The following is a 23,891-nucleotide window of genomic DNA, read 5'->3' on the forward strand; positions in this document are numbered from 1 at the left end:
TGCTAATCGGACCACCTATACCTTCCTCCAGGTCATTTATGTAGATAAATGGAACAGACATGGAACAGAAGTTTTTTTTTTAGGGATCATGATTGGCACAGGCTTGAAGGGCCTGTTCCTTGCTGTACTATTCTTTGTTCTTTATTTCAAGTTGGTGTCTCTTAGCAGCAGAGCACTCATCGAGCATTTGTTTTCACCCAAGGGCCAAAATAAACCTAATTGTCTTCATTGAGAGCAGATATTAATGAGAGGCTATGAGTAAGGTGGAGCTTCACTTGGTTTTATTGCTACAACTGGAAACAAGCTGTTACCTTTGAAATCGAAGTCAAATTTTGATAAAGTGAAGGGTATTTCAGTTCCTTCCTTTCCTGTAAAGAGTTTCAATCACACATCATGAGGCAACTTTGGAATCAAGAATATTTGTGAGTTAAGAAGGCAAAAATAAGTTAACTGAGATATTGCACGGTTACATCGCATTAATCTAAACAGTATGGAATATCCCTTGCAATAACCTATTTTTCTGCGTGAAAGTTAAATCATCAATTTTCTATCAACTCATGATGCTGCTATAGGTTACTATTATTACACATAGCTTTTCAAGGACAGAATTAAATAAATGTGGAGCTCCAGGAAAGCGTAGGGACCCGGGTGCCTTTGCAGCCTTGGGTGACTATCTGTGTGGAGTTTGCATATTCTCCCTGCGTCTACATTGATTTCCTCCGGGTACTCCAGTTTCCTTCAACAGCCCAAAGATGTGCTGGTTAGGTGGATTAGAACATAGAATATACAGTGCAGAAGGAGGCCATTCGGCCCATCGAGTCGGCACCAACCACTTAAGACCCTCATTTCCACCCTATCCCCCAACCAAATAACCCCTCCTAACCTTTTTGGTCACTTTTTGGCAATTTATCATGGCCAATCCACCGAACCTGCCCGTCTTTGGACTGCAGGAGGAAACCGGAGCACCGAAGGAACCCACGCTGACATGGTAGAACATGCGGACACGCCACAGTGACCCAGCAGGGAATTGAACCTGGTGAGCCTGGCGCTGTGAAACCACAGTTCTAGCCACTTATGCTGCCGTGCTGCCCCGCTTAGAATTGTGCCATTCTAAGCTGCCTCTTAATGTCCAAAAGGTTGGGTGGGGGTGTGGGCGGAGTAGATTTGGGTGGGGTACTCTTTTCTGGGGGTCGGTGTAGACTCAATGTGTTGAATGACCTCAATCTGCACGGTACAGATTCTATGATTTGCATTTTTCTAAAGTAGCATATTCAACACCAATTCAGATTCACTACTAAAGCCAAAAGAAATGGTGGGTTGGAAATACAGTTGAAATTCAGGCTCTTTAACTGTTTGCACACAGCATTCGCAATATGAAGAATTAATTGAGTTAAAAAAATAACATGATAGCCAATGCAGAGATATAGGGCAGGATTCTCCGCCCTGTCTTTTGGCAGACAGGAAACCGATGGAGGTGAAGAATCCACGGGAGGACCCAAACGGCTTTTATGTCAGCCGTATTTCCCTGGGGGTAGACCTCCGTGTATGTGGGGGTGGTGGGATCTATTTTTTTTTGATGGGGCAGCCTTCATGGGACCCGCTTCTGGGATTTCCTTTGACTAAGTGACAAAATATGGTGGGCAAAGCTGGCAGTGGAGCGGGCAGGCTTCGCACCACTTTTCCCATTCGAGTTGACATTTCAAAAAGTGATAAAAATTTCCCAAATGTCTGCTGCTGGTGCGTCTGGACAGTTGCAAAGTAGCCAAGGCTGGGAACCTAACCTGTTGGAAGGACCGGAAGATAGGAAAACAAGTGAGGTAATCCTGTTACATTATGAGGTCAGTCGATGATGTGAGAAATTATCTTGATTTAGGAATCAAAAGTAAAATCAGTTTGGGTGATAAAAAGCAAAGGGGAAGACAAAACTGGTGGGAGGAGTTTAAAGGCAGTAGCTGTACTGTCATACCAAAATCAAGAACGAATTGGGGGCTTGATACTATAATAATCATGGGAGCTTTTAATCTTCACCTCCACTTTCCTTATCCTCTAGTTTTTGACTCTCTTATCAATCAAAAATCTGTCCAACAGAGCCTTGAATATATTCTCTGACCTCGATTCCACTGTTCACTGCAGCAGAGAGTTCCCAAGATTAATAGTCCACGTGAGAGAAAATAAATACTCCTCACCCCCATCTTAAATTGGAGGCACCTTATTTTCAAACTATTTTAAACCCCCTTGTTCAATATTTGCCCACGGGAGGAAACATCGGGCTGGATTCTCCAGTCGCCGATGCCGAAATCGTGTTCGGCGATTGGCCGGAGAATCAAAGTTCCCGACCAAATCGGAGGCGGCGCCGCTTTCGCAACACTCCGCCCCAGCAAGGCATATCGACGGCCTCAGGACATTGGCTGAGGACCCCCCCCCTCCCCCCCCGATGCCCTGCCCCCGTCCGGCTGGGTTCCCGACAATGTCGGTCTCATGTTGTCTCATCCGTCGGGAACTTGGCAAGGCGGCTGCGGACTCAGTCCAGCGCTACCACAGTCAGGAGGGGGGCGATCTGTGGGCAGGGGGGACTTTATCAGGGGCTGGAGGCACTGTGAGGGGTGGGGGGGGGTGTGGTGGGTTGGGATGAGTGGGATAGTCCGGGACATGCGAGCCGGCCAAAAGGGGACACTATTTTCCAGGCCGGGTCCGCAAGCGGCCTCCACAATGAAGCACGGCGCGCCGTGCAGCCGTCGCTGTGCACATGTGCGGCCACCGGACCTGGTAATTCTCCGGGCCATATTGGCAGCTAGAGCTGGGTGCTCTACATTGCTGGCATGCTAACTCCCAGCTACTTGGAGGATCAGTGGCCGTTTTGCGCCGAATATTCACGTGTAAAATGCCACCATTCCCACGCCGGAGTGAGGACATAGCCTCACAATCGGTGCACCCAGCCCATCATCTCTGCATTGATTATGTCAAGTTCCCTCAGAAGCTTATATGTTTCACTGAGATAACATCTTTTTCTTCTAAACTACAATGGGTATAGGCCCAACTTGCAGAAACTTTCCTCATAAAATAACTCCTTCATCCTAGGAATCAACCGAGGGAACCTTTTGTGAAATGCCTTCAACTCAAGTATAACTGTGTACAGTATTTTAGGTGTGATCAGACCAATGTCCTGTACAGCTGTATTAAAACTACATACAGTCAGCTCCGAGAACTTGGAGGAGAAAGCTTTCAACTCAACTGGCATCTGGTGATGCTGCCCACCGCATAGCACAATAGGTAGCACTGTTGCTTCGTAGCTCCAGTGTCCCAGGTTCAAGTCCCGGCTGGGTCACTGTCTGTGCGGAGTCTGCACGTTCTCCCCGTGTCTGCGTGGGTTTCCTCCGGATGCTCCGGTTTCCTCCCACAGTCCAAAGATGTGCAGGTTAGGTGGATTGGCCATGCTAAATTGCCCTTAGTGTCCAAAAATGTTGCATGGGGTTATGGGGATATAAAAAGCGTGGGTGGAGTTCTCTTTCCAAGGGCCGGTGCAGACTTAATGGGCCGAATGGCCTCCTTCTGCACTGTACATTCTATGAAAATCTATGAGATGCCGCACCTTGGCAAGGACTGGGTCGCTCAGCATCCAGTCACGAATATACGATGCATTGATGGATAAGGGGTCTGCAAAATTCAGGACAGCGACAACTTAGTCCGCCGCAGGGGGCTTTGTGGATTCAGTCTGCAGGGAAAGACGGCTCAATGCATCACCATGTGCAATCTGGTGTTCGAAAGAGTATGCGTAAGAAGCTAATAACAAGGCCAGCGCATCAACACTCCGAAAAAGACAACCACCATTTCACGTTCTTAAATGCCTCAGCCTGGGACTTTCTCCATTCCCACGCTGGAGCTTCTTGAGGAGCAAGTGAATGGGGGACAGGGTGATCACCAGATTTGGAATAAATCAACCATAGTCCAAGTTTGGGGATATTTCGCAGAGTGGGAGCCAGTTTGATGACTCTCACTTTCTCGCCGACCAGGTGCAGATCTTCCTGGCTGCCCGATACCACAAATGTACTACCTCCTTTCATCACGCACTTTGCGTTGAGCAGAGGAAACCTATACTCTTGACGTTTCCACGCTGCCTTGAGATTCTGCAAATGTTCTTGGTCTGTGGTCCCTGTGACCAGCATATCATCTAAGTAAACTGCAACACTCGACAATCCGTTCTCTATGACATGCTGGAAACTGAGCACGCCGAGGATACTCCACACTGGGTGTACTCCTAGAGTCCCTTGTGCATATTGATCGTGATGTACTGCTGTGATGATTTATCGACCTCCAGCTGTGGATAAGCGTTGCTCATGTCTAATTTCATATACACAGTTAATGGCCAATGTTTCATCCAGAGCCTTGATGTGTGGTAAAGGATAATGACCCAATCGTGAAGCTGCGTTCACTGTCAATTTATAGTCTCCAACTCCATTTGGGACATATGGTCTTTCACCTGTATCGGGGCACAAATATGGCCCAGGCGGGGCGTGGCGAACAGTTCAGCTGCATCTCAGCCTTATCGTCTTCAAGGTCATCTAGATGCCAGGCCTGGCCCCGGGGCTGACGTCTACCTTGACTGGGGAGCCTGGAACGCTGGTCCTTCTGCTGCCTACTGTTACATCTAGACCAGCGTCCACACATCGCACATGGGCCGGAATCACCTTCTGCCAAGTCCGGTGATGTCTCATGTCTCAGCGGCTGACTCCTCGCCCAGATGCTGGAGTCGGTTCAGATCGTGCAGATACCATGTGAGAGGCGATGCCCCAAAACATTTACCAGTGTTCATGTAAGCCTACTTGTGACAGTAATAAAGATTATTATTATTATGGTGCCATGACTGCTGGCAGCTTCCCTCCAAACCTGGTGACCGTGCCTGCTTGCACGCTCTGCAACTACATTGCCCCCCCTCCCCCCTCTCCCCCCGCCTTCGGTGATTTCCATTGCCTGGACCACCAGTCATGCCTCCTTTCAAGGAAACTCTGCCTCTAATAATAATGTACTTTGTATGGGCATGTCATTAACATCACAGACCAGTCTGTCTCTCAACATGTCATTGAGTGCAGATCGAGACTCTCATGTTCAGCCATTTGTTTAGGTGCACCATAAACACTGCAATTGTTTTTGCTCGGGCCCTTGTAGTTGAATTGAATTTGTAACACTGCATTATTATCAAGGGCTTCGGCTGACAATGATTTTGACTAATTCCATGAGCTCCTCAAATGTTTTGGAGTCAGGGACATCTGGAGAAGCCAGACTCCGAATCAGATTGTAAGTCAGAGCCCAACATAAGACCATAAGACATAGGAGTAGAATTAGGCCACTTAGCCCAGAGTCTGCTCCGCCATTCAACCATGGCTGATATTTCCTCATGGGAATGAGAACATTCTCCTGCCTCCTCCCCATAACCCCTGATCCCTTTTTAATCAAGAACCTATCCTTCTCTGTCTTAAAGACACTCAGTGATTTGGCCTCCACAGCCTTCTGCGGCAGAGTTCCACAGATTCACCACCCTCTGGCTGAAAAAATTCCTCCTCATCTCTGTTTTAAAGGATTGTCCCTTTCATCTGAGATGGTGTCCTCTGGTTCTAGTTTTTCCTACAAGTGGAAACATTCTCTCCACGTCCACTCTATCGTTTCTTGTACGTTTCAATAAGATCCCCTCTCATCCTTCTCCAACGAGTACAGGCCCAGAGTCCTCAAACGTTCCTCATGCGAAAAGTTCTTCATTTCAGCGATCATTCTTGTGAACCTCCTCTGGACCCTTTCCAAGGCCAGCACATCCTTCCTTAGATATGGGGCCCAAAACTGATCACAATACTCCAAATAGGGTCTGACCAGATCCTCATACAGCCTCAGAAGTACATCCCTGGTCTTGTATTCTAGCTCATTTGACATGAATGCTAACATTCCATTTGCCTTCTTAACTGCCGACTGAACCTGCACCTTAAGAGAATCATGAACGAGGACTCCCAAGTCCCTTTGTGCTTCTGCTTTCTGAAACATTTCCGTATTTAGAAAATAGTCTATGCCTAGATTCCTCCTTCCAAAGTGCATAACTTCACACTCTTCCCCATTGTATTCCATCTGCCACTTCATTGCCCACTCTCCTAGCTTATCCAAGTCCTTCTGCAGCCCCCTTGCTTCCACAATGTCTACCTGTCCCTCTACAGATATTTGTATCATCTGCAAACTTAGAAACAGTGCCTTCAGTTCCGTCTTCCAGATCATTAATGTATGTTGTGAAAAGTTGTGGTCCCAGCACAGACCCCTGAGGCACACCACTAGTCACCGGCTGCCACCTGAAAAAGACCCCTTTCCCCCCACTCTTTGCCTTCTGCCAGTCAGCCAATCATCAAGCCATGCCAGGATCTTACTCTGAACACCATGGGCTTTAAACTTATTTAACAGTCTCCTATTTGGCACCTTGTCAAAGGCCTTCTGGAAATCTAAATAAATCACGTCCACTGGTTCTTCTTTGTCTAACTTGCTTGTTACCTCCTCAAAGAACTCTAACAGATTTGTCAGACATGACCTCCCTTTGACAAAGCTGTGCTGACTCAGCCCTATTTTACCATGCATTTCCAAGTGCTTCGCAATCTCATTTTTAATAACAGACTCTAAAATCTTACCAATGACTGAAGTCAGGCTAACTGGCCTATAATTTCCCATCAGCTGCCTCCCTCCCTTCTTAAACAGTGGTGTTACATAGCCACCTTCCAGTCCTCTGGGATCCTTCCTGCCTCCAGTGATTCCTGAAAGATCATCACTAATGTCTCCACAATTTCCTCAGCTATCTCTTTTAGGACCCGCGGGTGTAGTACATCTGGTCCAGGTAACTTTTCCACCTTCAAACCTTTCAGTCTCCCCAGAACCTTCTCCTTAGTATGGTCACTGCACTCACCTCTGCCCCCTGGTTGTCCTGAAGGCTGATGCAAAGTAACGATTCAGTTCGTCTGCCATTTCTTTGTTTCTATTATTACTTCTCCAGCCATATTATCTAGTTGTCTAATGTCTAATTTTGCCTCTTTTACCTTTTATATATTGAAAAAATCTCTTCCTATCTTCGTTTATATTACTAGCTAGCTTGCACTCGTACTTCATCTTCTCCCCCCTTATTGCTTTTTTAGTTGTCCTCTGATCACTTTTAAAGGCTTCCCAATCCTCTGGTTTCCCACTAATCCTCGCCACTTTGAACATAGAACATAGAACAGTACAGCACAGAACAGGCCCTTCGGCCCTCAATGTTGTGCCGAGCCATGAGCACCCCACTCAAACCCACGTATCCACCCTATACCCATAACCCAACAACCCCCCCCCCCCTAACCTTACTTTTATTAGGACACTACGGGCAATTTAGCATGGCCAATCCACCTAACCCGCACATCTTTGGACTGTGGGAGGAAACCGGAGCACCCGGAGGAAACCCACGCACACAGGGGGAGGACGTGCAGACTCCACACAGACAGTGACCCAGCCGGGAATCGAAATGTATGCTTTGTATGCTTTTTCCTTCACCTTTAGCTGTCCTTGACATCCCTCGTCAGCCATGGATGCCTTGTCCTCCCCTTAGCATGTTTGATAATCCTATGAACATGCTGATAGTAGGATTAGCTACTGCTTTTCCTCCCTCCTGATTTCAAAAACCAACGGAAGCATTTAACGCATAGCCCCCACTGCTCGGTATTCGTATCGAAAGGTAACAATTTCCAAAAAATGCATCGTCACTCATGGACTGCAGAAGTGAAAGTTTTCACATGATGTCTGCTCTCTCAATTTTTGTTACAGCAGGAAAGCATTCTGATTGATCCTCATTGCCAATGAAATATCCTGACAAATGGGAAACCACCAGATGAATTAAAAGCTACCATGATCTAAGATTTCCAAACTCCCAACTGGCAGGGAACTCATGCTGCATCCCCAGGGTTCACACGTGGTGGCCAGTAATGTGGGGCACGTTACTGCATACCCCCTCAATAACGACCAACATTCCACTTGTGTTCCTCATTACTTGCTGTACCTTCATACTAACTTTGTGATTAATGTAGAGGCTACCCAAATCCATTTGTACTACATTCTGCAATCTCTCTCTATTTACATAGTATACTGTTTTTCTATTCTTCCTGCCAAAGAGGACAATCTGATATTTTACCACATTATTCTCCATCTGACAAAATCGTTCCCACTCATTTAGCCTTTTTCATTAACCGCATAAACCCTAAAACCATATAAAATTATGAAGGGATAGGATAGATGCGGGCAGGTTGTTTCCACTGGCGGGTGAAAGCAGAACTAGGGGGCAAAGCCTCAAAATAAGGGGAAGTTAGATTTAGGACTGAGTTTAGGAGGAATTTCTTCACCCAAAGGGTTGTGAATCTATGGAATTCCTTGCCCAGTGAAGCAGTTGAGGCTCCTTCATTAAATGTTTTTAAGATAAAGATAGATAGTTTTGTGAAGTATAAAGGGATTAAGGGTGTTCGGGCCGGAAAGTGGATCTGAGTCCACAAAAGATCAGCCATGATCTCATTGAATGGCGGAGCAGGCTCGAAGGGCCAGATGGCCTACTCCTGCTCCTAATTCTTATGTTCTTATGTTCTTTGGAATGATTTAACTGGACAAAGTGCGATTTAACTGGTTTTGTACGAGTTTAGCAGCGTATTTCTCGACGGCCAGGATGGCGCTGCCGGGTGCCAGAGTACCACCCTGGCCTGTGCCCAACCATCCGTGGATCAGCAATGGCATGGGAGAGTCCCCCCCCCAATCCCTCCCCACCGCCAGTATGACTGGTTCACGTTTGTGGAAATGGCCCCCTGGTGAGGTTTCCAGATACGGCCATTAGATGCCGGACACCTGGCAAATCCTGGAAATGCATATTTTAAATTTAAATATGAAAATCTGGATCACGCACAGTGAGGACGTCATCCAAATTGCAACGTCACATGAGCCTTCATTAAATCACATGAGCATTGCATATCTTGCCAGAGGCCTTGCGAGATTCAATGGCCTCATCCTGACATCAAATCAGGTGCGACAATGCCATTAAATTGCACCTTTTTATATTCTCTCACAACTTGCTTGCCAACCTATATTTTGTCTCTTCAGAACATTTGGCTACAATCTAAATCATTAATATGTTTCATTAATAGTGGAAGTTCCTGCACTGATCCCTATAGTACTACACTCATAGTATTTGCACAGCTGAAAATGACCTATTTATCCTGCCTCTCTGTTTCTTGTTAGTTAGGCAATCCTATGCTAATATAGCAGCCCAAACACCACGAGCTCCTAACTTGTGTCATAATCTTTCATGCAGTACCTTGTTAAATACCTTTTAGAAATCTAAATATGCAACATCTATTGGTTTCCTTTTGTCCGTCCTGCAAAGAACTAATACATTTGTCAAATGCAATTTCTCATTCACAAAATCATGATGACTCTGCCTGATGTGTTATGATTTTCAAAATATTCTGCTACTATCTATTGAATAATGAATTCTCACATTTTCCCTCTGACAGATGTTAGACTGACTATCCTTTCCTGCTTTCCATCTCCCTTCTTTCTTGAACAGGTGTTACATTTATGGTTTTTCAATCCATTGGGATCCTTTTAGAATCCAGTGAATTTTGGAAGATGACAACCAATGGATCCAATGGTTTTGTTCCATCCTCGTTCGTCGATGGGATTTTCCGGTGCCAGAATGCAGTTTTGACTAGAATGCCAAATTTTATGTTCTTGAACTCAATGGGTTTCACCATGATTGAGGCCGGAGCATCTCAACAAGGTGCAGAACATCAAATCCACGGGACCTATCAGCCTTAAGTTCTATTGGTTTTCCAATGGTATTTCTCTGGTGATAGTGATTGATTCAAGTCACCTCCTCCTTTTTCCTCCTGCTTTTCTACTATCCTTGGGATGATTTTTGACAGATACAAAATCCTTGTTCAAAGCCTCTGCCGGTATTTTTTATTTCCCATTAATTCCCCCAGCCTCTAAGGGACCATCATTCACTTTAGCTATTCTCTTCCTTTTGACATAAGAATTAGGAGTAGACAATTTAGCCCCTTGAAACTGCTGCGCCCTTCAATATAATCATGGTTGCCCTCATCTTGGCCTCAAATGCACTTTCCCACCTGTTCTCCATAACCCTTCAACACATTACTAATTTAAAATCTGTCTATCTCTTCCTTAAATTTACTCAATGTCCCAGCATCCATCGAGCTCTGGGTTACTGAATTCCACAGATTCACCAGTAAGTAATTTCTCCTCAACTTTGTTTTAAATCTGCTATCACTTATCCGAAAACTATGACCTCTCGTTCTGGATTGGCCCATAAGAGGAAGCATCTCCTCTATGTCTACTTTGTCAAAACCTCATCTTATATACCTCAATTAGATTTCCTCTCATTCTTCTAAACTTGAGAGAGTATAAGCCAAAACTGAGAAATATGAGAATGACTAGAGCGAGGGTAGGTCCGATCAAGGACAGTAGAGGAATGTTGTGTATTGAGTATGAAGGGATAGGAGAGGTCTTGAACGTGTACTTTTCTTCAGTTTTTACAAACGAGAGGGGCCATATTGTTGGAGAGGATAGTGTGAAACAGACTGGTAAGCTCGAGGATATACTTGTTAGGAAGGAAGATGTATTGGGCATTTTTAAAAACTTGAGGATAGACAAGTCCCCCGGGCCTGATGGGATATATCCAAGGATTCTATTGGAAGCAAGAGATGAAATTGCAGAGCCGTTGGCAATGATCGTTTCGTCCTCACTGTCAACAGGGATGGTACCAGGGGATTGGAGAGTGGCGAATGTCGTGCCCGTGTTCAAAAATGGGAATAGGGATAATCCTGGGAATTACAGGCCAGTTAGTCTTACTTCAGTGGTAGGCAAAGTAATGGAAAGGGTACTGAGGGATAGGATTTCAGAGCATCTGGAAAGACACTGCTTGATTAGGGATAGTCAGCACGGATTTGTGAGGAGCAGGTCTTCAATTACAAGTCTTATTGAATTCTTTGAGGAGGTGACCAAGCATGTGGATGAAGGTAAAGCAGTGGATGTAGTGTACATGGATTTTAGATAAGGTTCCCCATGGTAGGTTTATGTAGAAAGTAAGGAGGCATGGGATAGTGGGAAATTTGGCCAGTTGGATAACGAACAGGCTAACCAATAGAAGTCAGAGAGTGGTGATGGATGGCAAATATTCAGCCTGGATCCCAGTTACCAGTGGCGTACCGCAGGGATCAGTTCTGGGTCCTCTGCTGTTTGTGATTTTCATTAATGACTTGGATGAGGGAGTTGAAGGGTGGGTCAGTAAATTTGCCGATGATACGAAGATTGGTGGGGTTGTGGATCGTGAGGAGGGCTGTTGTCGGCTGCAAAGAGACATAGATAGGATGCAGAGCTGGGCTGAGAAGTGGCAGATGGAGTTTAACCCTGAAAAGTGTGAGGTTGTCCATTTTGGAAGGACAAATATGAATACGGAATCCAGGGTTAACGGTAGGGTTCTTGGCAATGTGGAGGAGCAGAGAGATCTTGGGGTCTATGTTCATAGCTCTTTGAAAGTTGCCACTCAATTAGATAGAGCTGTGAAGAAGGTCTATGGTGTGCTAGCGTTCATTAGCAGAGGGATTGAATTTAAGAGCCGTGAGGTGATGATGCAGCTGTACAAAACCTTGGTAAGGCACATTTGGAGTACTGTGTGCAGTTCTGGTCGCCTCATTTTAGGAAGGATGTGGAAGCTTTGGAAAAGGTGCAAAGGAGATTTACCAGGATGTTGCCTGGAATGGAGAGTCAGTCTTACGAGGAAAGGTTGAGGGTGCTAGGCCTTTTCTCATTAGAACGGAGAAGGATGAGGGGCGACTTGATAGAGGTTTATAAGATGATCAGCGGAATAGATAGAGTAGACAGTCAAAGACTTTTTCCCCGGGTGGAATAAACCATTACTAGGGAACATAAATTTAAGGTGAATGGTGGAAGATATAGGGGGGATGTCAGAGGTGGGTTTTTTACCCAGAGAGTAGTGGTGGTATGGAATGCACTGCCTGTGGAAGTAGTTGAGTCGGAAACATTAGGGACCTTCAAGCGGCTATTGGATAGGTACATGGATTACGGGAGAATGATGGAGTGTAGATTAATTTGTTCTTAAAGGCAGCATGGTAGCATTGTGGATAGCACAATTGCTTCACAGCTCCAGGGTCCCAGGTTCGATTCCCGGCTTGGGTCACTGTCTGTGCGGAGTCTGCACATCCTCCCCGTGTGTGCATGGGTTTCCTCCGGGTGCTCCGGTTTCCTCCCACAGTCCAAAGATGTGCAGGTTAGGTTGATTGGCCATGATAAATTGCCCTTAGTGTCCAAAATTGCCCTTTGTGTCCAAAATTGACCTTTGTGTTGGGTGGGGTTACTGGGTTATGGGGATAGGGTGGAGGTGTTGACCTTGGGTCGGGTGCACTTTCCAAGAGACGGTGCAGACTCGATGTGCCGAATGGCCTCTTTCTGCACTGTAAATTCTATGATAATCTATGATTGATCTCGGACAAAGGTTCGGCACAACATCGTGGGCCAAAGGGCCTCTTCTGTGCTGTATTTTTTCTATGGTCTATATTCTAACTTCATTGCAGTGTTAATGTAAGCGTACTGGTGACAATAAAGATTATTGTTATTATTAAAACTGCTCAGAACTCCAGGTGCAGTCTCTGTTTTTATATTTCCTGCTAGTTTTTTCTCGTAAGCTGATTTCTCCCACTTTGTTTTTTTTAAGTCATTACTTTCTGGTCACTACAGCTTTCCCAAATTTCAGTCCTACCACTGACCTTCGCAGCATTGTGTGCTGTTTCATTCAATCTTAACAGTTTTAGGTACCAATAATAACTAATTGAAAGCAGAAGTGCCCACTCTCGTGCTGAAAACAAACAGATCATTCAACCTGGCTCTGTCAATGCTCGTGTTTAGAAGTAGCAAAGGCTCAGTTGAGGTTTTGAGTCGCACATGAGTTTGGGCTGTATTAAGGACAGTCATGTTGATGGAGAGGAGATAATGTTGAAAGGTCAGCTGAGGGTCAGATAGGATGCTATGTTGGGTTGTACTGAAAGGAGACAACGCCGGAGTGAGACATGGATAAAATGTATAGTTGCCAATTTGGGTCAGGTGGCAGTTCGGTGCAGAGGAGCAAAGAGATGCTCCTTTATCTACTTCTTTTTTCCAATTGGAGTTGCTGAGCATTCATCTATCTCCAAGCGAGATGAATGAGACTTTCTGTTACTTTGTCTGTGGATACTATTGACAAACTGACTAATTAGATAAATAAAATTGGGGCGGAAATGGCAGGGCTGGTGGTGTGCCATGACTGCAGCATGTGGAAATCTGTGGAATGCATTTCAATACCGGACAACCATATCTGCATAAGTGTCTGCAGCTGAGACAACTTTGGATCTGAGTCACTGAGCTGGAGACATTATGAGGCATCAGAGAGGGGGAAAGAGTTATCTGGACACTTTGTTCCAGGCGGCAGAATTTGAGAAGTTACGGCCAAAATTAAAATTCAGAAGATCAAAGGTAATCATCTCTGGATTGTTACCTGAGCCATGCCCCAATTGGAATGAAATGAAGCGGAGGAAGTAATTAAACATGTAACTCAAAGTGTGATGTGGGACGAAGAGTTCGATTCATGGGGCACTGGCATCAGTATTGAGGGAAAGTGAGCAATCCATTGGGATGAGCTCAACTAACTGCTTGCGACCAGCGTCCAATCCAAATGTATAACTCGGATTTGAGGGTTGTGAAGAGGGCTTTAAGCTAACGGAGAGGGGGTTTGGGAGGATTCGGAGGAAAGGAGATTTAGATATCTGCATGGATAAAGGATTGTTGAATGGGCAGAGTGGGCATAAATGAGACTTTTCACAAGTTGGCAGACAGTGAACAGTGGAGCGATGCAAAGATGATTACTGGGGTGTAGCTATTTATAATCTGTATTAAAGACTCAGATGAAGAGACAGAGAGTACTGTATCTACGTTTACTGATGAAACACAGCTAGATGGGTTGGTAAGCTGTGTTGAGAATACAGAGACTGCAAAGAGATATAGACAAATTAGATGAGAGGGTAACAAGATGGAGTGTAATATAGGGAAGTTTGACATTATTTATTGGTCATAAGGATAAACAAAAGAATATTTTTTAACAGGTCAAAAACTTGTTCGTGTTGATGTTCAAAGAGACTTAGGAACATTCAGACAAGGACACAGAAAGTGTAGCATGTCAGGTGCAGTAATGCTTCAGAAAGGCAAATGATTAATTTTTAACAAGTGTCACAAGTAGGTTTACATTAACACAGCAATGAAGTTACTGGTGGAAAAATCCCATAGTCACCACACGAGGGCGGTCCGTTTGGGAGAACACTGGGGGGGGAGGGAGAATAAAGGAATGTCCAATATTCACCACAACAGCACGTCTTTCGGAACTGTGGGGGAGGAAACGCGAAGCACCTGGAGGAAACCCATGCAGACACTGACCGGGGGTGGAAGTTTGCATGACTCCGCACAGAGAGTGACCCAAGCTGGGAATCGAACCCGGGCCATGGCGCTGTGAAGCGCAGTGCTACCGTGCCGCTGGCCCCATTGCGCGAATAAAGTCTTCTACAGGTGTATAGGGTTTTGGTGAGACCAGGGGCTGGATTCTCTGTCCCACTGCACTAGATTTCTGGTTCAGCACGCTGGCAGGATGCTCCGTTTGGTTTGGCCGGCTAGCCAGTGGGTTTGCCCATTGTGGAGCAGCCCCACGCCGTCGGGACCGGGAACCCCCCCCCCCCCCCCCCCCCCCCCCGCCGTCGGGACCGGGAACCCCCCCCCCCCCCCCCCCCCCAGGCTGCTGGCAAAATGGAGCATCCCGACTGCGGAAAATCCAGCCTCAGATCTGGAATACTGTGTGGTGTTTGGTCTCCACATTTAAGAAAGGCTACATTTCATTGAACGTGGCACAGTGATGGTCCCTGGGCAGAAGGGATGTCCTATGAGATGCTGAATGAAGTTTCTTTGGTGTTTCTTTGGCGTTCTCCCCGTGTGTGCACATCTTTCGGAACTGTGTGGCACTCCTCCGGGTGCTCCGGTTTCCTCCCACAGTCCAAAGATGTGCAGGTTAGGTGGATTGGCCGTGATAAATTGCCCTTAGTGTTCAAAATTGCCCTTAGTGTTGAGTAAAATTCTGAAGGTGGTCGAAAAGTTAGAGGTGACAAGACTGTTTACGTTGTTCGGGGGTCTAAGACACAGGGACATCGGCCATGAATTTGCACCCTTGTTTTGAGACTCATGCACTCTGAGCCTGAAATTCTGAGTTGAAAGGCTCTGTACTGGGCTGGGTGAGTTGGTGTTCTCTCGACAAGAATGCACACATTGGGGGAGGGGGTGATGGGGTGGGAGCTAGAACATAGAACAGTACAGGCCCTTCGGCCCTCGATGTTGTGCCGAGCAATGATCACCCTACTTAAACCCACGTAACCCGTAACCCAACAATCCCCCCATTAACCTTACACTACGGGTAATTTAGCATGGTCAATCCACCTAACCCGCTCATCTTTGGACTGTGGGAGGAAACCGGAGCACCCGGAGGAAACCCACGCACACACGGGGAGGACGTGCAGACTCCACACAGACAGTGACCCAGCCGGGAATCGAACCTGGGACCCTGGAGCTGTGAAGCATTGATGCTAACCACCATGCTACCGTGAGGCCCCCAGATGCTTGTGAATAAATGACTGAGCAGTTTAACTATGATATGGAACTATGATATCAATTAGCTCACGCTCGCCTGACACACCTACTATCATGAACATTCCTTTGCTTTAACAAACGAGCCAATTATACAATCTAGCTCGACACACCGATGTGCTTTAGTGTCACTGATTACTGTCACTACTTAACCCATTGAGTCAAGCAGATATACAAGTTTCCTGTCAAGTGGCAAAGGCTATTAATCTCAACAGGGTGCCCTGCTCCACCCTCCCCATCCTTGACAGGGTTGCACCAGGCCTTACAGATGACCATGGGGCAGAGTCTGCTCCTTTCAGGAAACGTCAGGATAATCTCTGAAGCTTGGGTGGCGTAGGTTCTTGTCCATTCTGTGAGTTAGTCATGGATTGGACCTCGGTGTGATGGCCACACAGAAGTCAGTGACCCACGAAGGATGTTCCTGGGGTGGACGGGCAATGGGTCAGGGCATGGAGTCGACTCCATAATGTTCACTCTTTCGCTTTGTTCCCATGCAGTGAGTACAGCGAGAGAGAGAGAGAGAGATGGAGCTGGTCGAATGGCTTTCATCCTCGCCTGAAGTAAAAAAGACGACAGATGCATTGATGTATGGCTCTTGGAGGCAGCAGCAGCTCCCCAAAGACGAAGGGGTGGCAGAGCCTGCTCCACAGCCAGATGGTGGACCCCAGAGAGCAGCCGCTAGTTGGTACCAGCTTCGCCCCAGTGTTTACAGACGGAGCCTAATTGATTATCATTATTAATTTTCCTGGAGATGAGTGAGAACGAGTGTCAGAGGAGACTCCACACGATCAGCGACAAAGTCTCTCACCAGTGCCAACCTGCTCCAGGAGTTGGCACTACATAGACTCAGAGAGCGGCCACTGCCAGTCAGCCTGAACATTTATGCGGGTGAGTCCTTTCAAGACTCTATTGGTAATATTTGCAGCACCTTGCAGGGCTCCACACATAAGTACATCAAGGAGGTGTTGCATGCACTCTTCACATGGGATCGCAACTTCATCAATCTCCACTGAGAGTAGGCAAGCCAGGACACAGTTTATTAACCACAAGTGCTACCACTCCCTTAATAGTCAGCCCGTTTACTATCACACAAAGCATATCGTCCAGGTATGTCCCTGGGAAGCATCAATGACAGCTTCTTCCTTGGCCACTCTCATAGATACTGAACGTATTTAAGGGAGCTCAACAGCTAAGGGATGGCTCCTCGGGGACAAGGGGTACCACCTAATGATGTGGCTGAAGATGCCTGTCTGCAGGCCACAGAGTTCAGCAGAGACCAGATATAATGAGGCTCAAGCTTCAACTCGCGGTTTGCTGAAACAGACCATCGGGATTTTGAAGATGTGTTTCCGGTGCCTGGACTGATCTGGCCGAACCCTGCAAAACAATCACCAGAGGGTGTCGTACATTCTGGTTGTCTGCACTGTCCTCCATAACATAGCCCTTCAATGGGGCCAGGAGATGGCGAGGAGGAGATGCATGAGAGGCACAGCTGCTCTGATTAGCAGGACATTGAGGTGGGTGACTAGGAAGAACCCATGGAGGGGCAGAGAGAAGCATTGTCCAGTGGCGAGGACCATAAGGGAAAGGCAAGCTTGAGACATCCTTATTGAGCCCCACTTCACTGATAACCAGGATTAGGGTGCCCACCAGATCCCCATCGTGGGAGTTGGATGTTGTTGTCTGTATGCTGGCACAAACCTAACATTGGTTTGTGTCATGGGAAAGGAGAATTGCCCCAAGTCCCAATATTGCAGGATGATGATGACGACCTACAGTGGGGACAGTCCATTGAAAGAGTCAAAGAGCTACTGCAAATGTCTGACTCCTGTCTGGCTGAAGGCAGCTCGCAAACGCCCACTGCACCCCCCCCCCCCCCCCCCCCCCCCCCGCATTGCAGACACACCCATCTCTCCTGATCCAGGCTCCTCTGTAGGGGTTCCCTTGAGGGTCAGTGTCACCGGTGCCAGAGGCAAAGTACTCACAAGGGTCTAGGTGCTGGAATCCAAGTGTTGAGATCAGACTCTCACAGTGATTGGGTTGAGTGACGGGTTTGGCCGTTGTGGGCGGACTCCTAATTACTAGGAAGATACCTGCATGACTGATGTGTCCTGTCACAGTGAGGGAACGTCAGCCAATGAACTGACAGCCTTGCAGTGAGGAGATGGAGGAGGCTCAGTGTTGGAGCATCCAGTCTTTCAGTGTGAGATGAACACTGTTGTCTCAACTGCACTTCATGCAAAAATCTGATGAAAGCAGGGAGGCGCAAGGAAGGTGAAAAATGTGAGGTTTAATACATTGACAGAGGTGTTTGAAGATTTCAGTAAGTGCTCACTATCTATAAGTGCCGAACAACACCTGTGCCGACACTCAACGAGACTTTCTTTAAACTTCTAAGCCTGCATCAAGTCTTGGTATCCACAGGATCCACAGCAGAGGTACACCACATTTTCTGTCATGATATTGGAAGGCCTACTCTGGAGGTCTGAGACCTGGGGGCTCCAGGCCTGCTTTCATGGTGCTGCTGTGTGGCACCCTGCTCAGTGTGTGAGATCGGAGCTATCTCGGTGAAAGGATTGTGAGTCTTCGGAGCATCCATAACCCTCTGGGGTAATGAATTCTATTGTTGAAAATATCTTAGGGCTCGGATAGACTCTCTCTCAGGGAATTAAGGGATATGAAAGATAGAATTGAAGTTCAAGATGAGCAACAACGGTATTGAATGGCAGAACAGGCTCGATGGACCAAGTGCTTTACTCCTTCTCCAATTTCCAATGGTCTTATGAACCATTGAGTTGAGTCTCACACAATGGGCAGGGACAGGGCTCGAGTCACTATCTTGGAATGTTGTGCTGGTTGTGATTTCAACAAAGCTTACCACAAATACTTCAATTTCAAACTAAAATACAAACATACACAAGGTGAGTGAAGCAAACCTGCTACATCGCTGAGTTCCGAGGGAGTTGCTGTTTCAACTTCAGGTATAATTTTTCCTAAGAAACAGAAATTCAATTAAATTCAGAATGCTGATTGGTGTGGAAAAAGACGCATCAGTGTGCATGCTGACACTCTAACAGGGACCCCTGGAACAGACTGGCATGCTCACACTGACCCCCCGTACATACAGACACTCTCACACTGACCCCCTGTACATACAGACACTGACACTGAGCCCCCCCCCACCCTGTACATACTTACACTCTCACACTGACCCCCCCTGTACTCACTGACACTCTCACACTGACCCCCCCTGTACACACTGACACTCACACACTGACCCCCCGTACAAACAGACATTCTCACACTGACCCCTGTACGTACTGACACTCTCACACTGACCCCCCTGCACATACAGACACTCTCACACTGACCCCCCCCCCCCACTGTACATACTGACACTCTCACACTGACCCCCCCTGCACATACAGACACTCTCACACTGAACCCCCCTGTACACACTGACACACTCACACTGACCCCTTCTGTACACACTGACACTCACACACTGACCCCCCGTACAAACAGACATTCTCACACTGACCCCTGTACATACTGACACTCTGACACTGAACCCCACCCCCGTGTACATACTTACACTCTCACACTGACACCCCGTACATACACTCTCACACTGACCCCCTGTACATACAGAACGTCTGACACTGACCCCCCTCTACACACTGACACTCTCACACTGACCCCGTGTACATACAGACACTCTGACACTGACCCCCCCCCTGTACATACTGACACTCTCACGCTGACGTCCCCCTGTACACACTGACACCCTCACACTGATCCCCCTGTACACACTGACTCTCACACTGACCCCACCCACACTGTACATACAGACACTCTCACACTGACCCCCCCGTACATACTGACACTCTCACACTGACCCCCCCCCCACTGTACATACTGACACTCTCACACTGACCCCCCTGCACATACAGACACTCTCACACTGACCCCCTGTACATACTGACACTCTCACACTGACCCCCTGTACATACTGACACTCTCACACTGACCCCCCTGCACATACAGACACTCTCACACTGACCCCCCCCCCCCACTGTACATACTGACACTCTCACACTGACCCCCCTGCACATACAGACACTCTCACACTGACCCCCTGTACACACTGACACACTCACACTGACCCCCTGTACATACTGACACTCTCACACTGACCCCCCCTGTACATACTGACACTCTCACACTGACCCCCCCGTACATACTGACACTCTCACACTGACCCCCCCCCCCCCACTGTACATACTGACACTCTCACACTGACCCCCCTGCACATACAGACACTCTCACACTGACCCCCTGTACATACAGACACTCTCACACTGACCCCCCCTGTACATACTGACACTCTCACACTGACCCCCTGTACATACTGACACTCTCACACTGACCCCCTGTACATACTGACACTCTCACACTGACCCCCTGTACATACTGACACTCTCACACTGACCCCGTGTACATACTGACACTCTCACACTGACCCCCCTGCACATACAGACACTCTCACACTGACCCCCTGTACATACTGACACTCTCACACTGACCCCCCTGCACATACAGACACTCTCACACTGACCCCCTGCACATACAGACACTCTCACACTGATCCCTCCTGTACATACTGACACACACACACTGACCCCCCCTGTACACACTGACACACTAACACTGACCCCCTGTACACACTGACACTCTCACACTGACCCCCCTGTACATACTGACACTCTCACACTGACCCCCCCTGTACATACTGACACTCTCACACAGACCCCCCCTGTACATACTGACACTCTCACACTGACCCCCCCTGTACATACTGACACTCTCACACAGACCCCCCCTGTACATACTGACACTCTCACACTGACCCCCCTGTACATACTGACACCCTCACACAGACCCCCTGTCAGACAGGGGTTTGGTACGTCTCGGCGTAGCCCATTTGGCGCAGCTGATTCGGCGTGGCCGATTCGGCGTCAGGGAAATAATCCCATGGGAAACGTCCCATTCCCCTCTCAGGAGCAAAGGTGAAATGGTTCCAAGATTTTGAATAAACCTTTTAAACATTGGGGGTGGGTGGGTGCTGTTCCCCTGAACCAGGCCGCCTGTCCGCTTCACCTCGCCGGCTGCTGTCCCCCTGAATTGGGCCGCCTGTCCGCTTCACCTCGCCGGCTGCTGTCCCCCTGAACTGGGCCGCCTGTCCGCTTCACCTCGCCGGCTGCTGTCCCCCTGAACTGGGGCGCCTGTCCCCTTCACCTCGCCGGCTGCTGTCCCCCTGAACTGGGCCGCCTGTCCGCTTCACCTCGCCGGCTGCTGTCCCCCTGAAACTGGGCCGCCTGTCCCCTTCACCTCACCGGCTGCTGTCCCCCTGAACTGGGCCGCCTGTCCGCTTCACCTCGCCGGCTGCTGTCCCCCTGAACTGGGCCGCCTGTCCGCTTCACCTCGCCGGCTGCTGTCTCCCTGAACTGGGCCGCCTGTCCGCTTCACCTCGCCGGCTGCTGTCCCCCTGAACTGGGCCGCCTGTCCGCTTCACCTCGCCGGCTGCTGTCCCCCTTAACTGGGCCGCCTGTCCGCTTCACCTCGCCGGCTCCTGACGGAGTCACCCACTGCTCATGTGCAAACCAGGGACAGCCTCGAAAGCGGGTGAGAAATGCTGTAAAAGAAATGTTGTAAAAAATGTTCCTTCTACTGTCTTGTATTTTTCACCCAGACCGATATTAAATGTCTGCTCATTGCACTAACCTGTCTTTCTGAAGCCTGACCCGCTGCCGAAAAATCCCTCCGTCGAAAGGGCTACGCCGAATCAGCCACGCCGAATTGGCAACGCCGAAACGTCCCATCCCCGTCAGACTGACACTCTCACACTGACACCCCCCTGTACACACTGACACTCTCACACTGACCCCCCCTGTACTCACTGACACTCTCACACTGACCCCCCCTGTACACACTGACACTCACACACTGACCCCCCGTACAAACAGACATTCTGACACTGACCCCTGTACATACTGACACTCTCACACTGACCCCCCTGCACATACAGACACTCTCACACTGACCCCCCCCCCCACTGTACATACTGACACTCTCACACTGACCCCCCTGCACATACAGACACTCTCACACTGAACCCCCTGTACACACTGACACACTCACACTGACCCCTTCTGTACACACTGACACTCACACACTGACCCCCCGTACAAACAGACATTCTCACACTGACCCCTGTACATACTGACACTCTGACACTGAACCCCACCCCCGTGTACATACTTACACTCTCACACTGACACCCCGTACATACACTCTCACACTGACCCCCTGTACATACAGAACGTCTGACACTGACCCCCCTCTACACACTGACACTCTCACACTGACCCCGTGTACATACAGAACGTCTGACACTGACCCCCCTCTACACACTGACACTCTCACACTGACCCCCCTCTACACACTGACACTCTCACACTGACCCCGTGTACATACAGACACTCTGACACTGACCCGCCCCTGTACATACTGACACTCTCACGCTGACGTCCCCCTGTACACACTGACACCCTCACACTGATCCCCCTGTACACACTGACTCTCACACTGACCCCACCCACACTGTACATACAGACACTCTCACACTGACCCCCCCGTACATACTGACACTCTCACACTGACCCCCCCCGTACATACTGACACTCTCACACTGACCCCCCCCCCCCACTGTACATACTGACACTCTCACACTGACCCCCCTGCACATACAGACACTCTCACACTGACCCCCTGTACATACTGACACTCTCACACTGACCCCCTGTACATACTGACACTCTCACACTGACCCCCTGTACATACTGACACTCTCACACTGACCCCCCCTGTACATACTGACACTCTCACACTGACCCCCTGTACATGCTGACACTCTCACACTGACCCCCTGTACATACTGACACTCTCACACTGACCCCCTGTACATACTGACACTCTCACACTGACCCCCTGTACATACAGACACTCTCACACTGACCCCCCCGTACATACTGACACTCTCACACTGACCCCCCCGTACATACTGACACTCTCACACTGACCCCCCCCCCACTGTACATACTGACACTCTCACACTGACCCCCCTGCACATACAGACACTCTCACACTGACCCCCCCCCCCACTGTACATACTGACACTCTCACACTGACCCCCCTGCACATACAGACACTCTCACACTGACCCCCTGTACACACTGACACACTCACACTGACCCCCTGTACATACTGACACTCTCACACTGACCCCCCCCCCCCCCACTGTACATACTGACACTCTCACACTGACCCCCCTGCACATACAGACACTCTCACACTGACCCCCTGTACATACTGACACTCTCACACTGACCCCCCCTGTACATACTGACACTCTCACACTGACCCCCTGTACATACTGACACTCTCACACTGACCCCCTGTACATACTGACACTCTCACACTGACCCCCTGTTCATACTGACACTCTCACACTGACCCCCCTGCACATACAGACACTCTCACACTGACCCCCTGTACATACTGACACTCTCACACTGACCCCCCTGTACATACTGACACTCTCACACTGACCCCCCTGCACATACAGACACTCTCACACTGACCCCCTGTACATACTGACACTCTCACATTGATCCCCCTGTACATACTGACACACTAACACTGACCCCCTGTACACACTGACACTCTCACACTGACCTCCCTGTACATACTGACACTCTCACACTGACCCCCCCTGTACATACTGACACTCTCACACAGACCCCCCCTGTACATACTGACACTCTCACACTGACCCCCCCTGTACATACTGACACTCTCACACAGACCCCCTGTCAGACAGGGGTTTGGTACGTCTCGGCGTAGCCCATTTGGCGCAGCTGATTCGGCGTGGCCGATTCGGCGTCAGGGAAATAATCCCATGGGAAACGTCCCATTCCCCTCTCAGGAGCAAAGGTGAAATGGTTCCAAGATTTTGAATAAACCTTTTAAACATTGGGGGTGGGTGGGTGCTGTTC

General features: G+C 48.5%; 1 protein-coding gene across 3 annotated transcripts in view; it reads right to left on the bottom strand.

The window, feature by feature from the left end:
- The window catches only part of ky (kyphoscoliosis peptidase), a 216,912-nt gene that overhangs the window by 104,849 nt on the left and 88,172 nt on the right, over window positions 1-23,891 (bottom strand). For all 3 annotated transcript variants that reach the window (XM_038817555.1, XM_038817554.1, XM_038817553.1), the window contains 2 exons: window positions 18,711-18,767; window positions 312-368 (listed from right to left, as the gene is read on the bottom strand). In XM_038817555.1, coding sequence (XP_038673483.1) covers window positions 312-368; window positions 18,711-18,767 — 114 coding nt within the window. The remainder of the gene's footprint in view (window positions 1-311; window positions 369-18,710; window positions 18,768-23,891) is intronic.

The sequence above is a fragment of the Scyliorhinus canicula genome, chromosome 13, assembly GCF_902713615.1.
Source record: "Scyliorhinus canicula chromosome 13, sScyCan1.1, whole genome shotgun sequence".
In the NCBI taxonomy this organism is placed as follows: domain Eukaryota; kingdom Metazoa; phylum Chordata; class Chondrichthyes; order Carcharhiniformes; family Scyliorhinidae; genus Scyliorhinus; species Scyliorhinus canicula.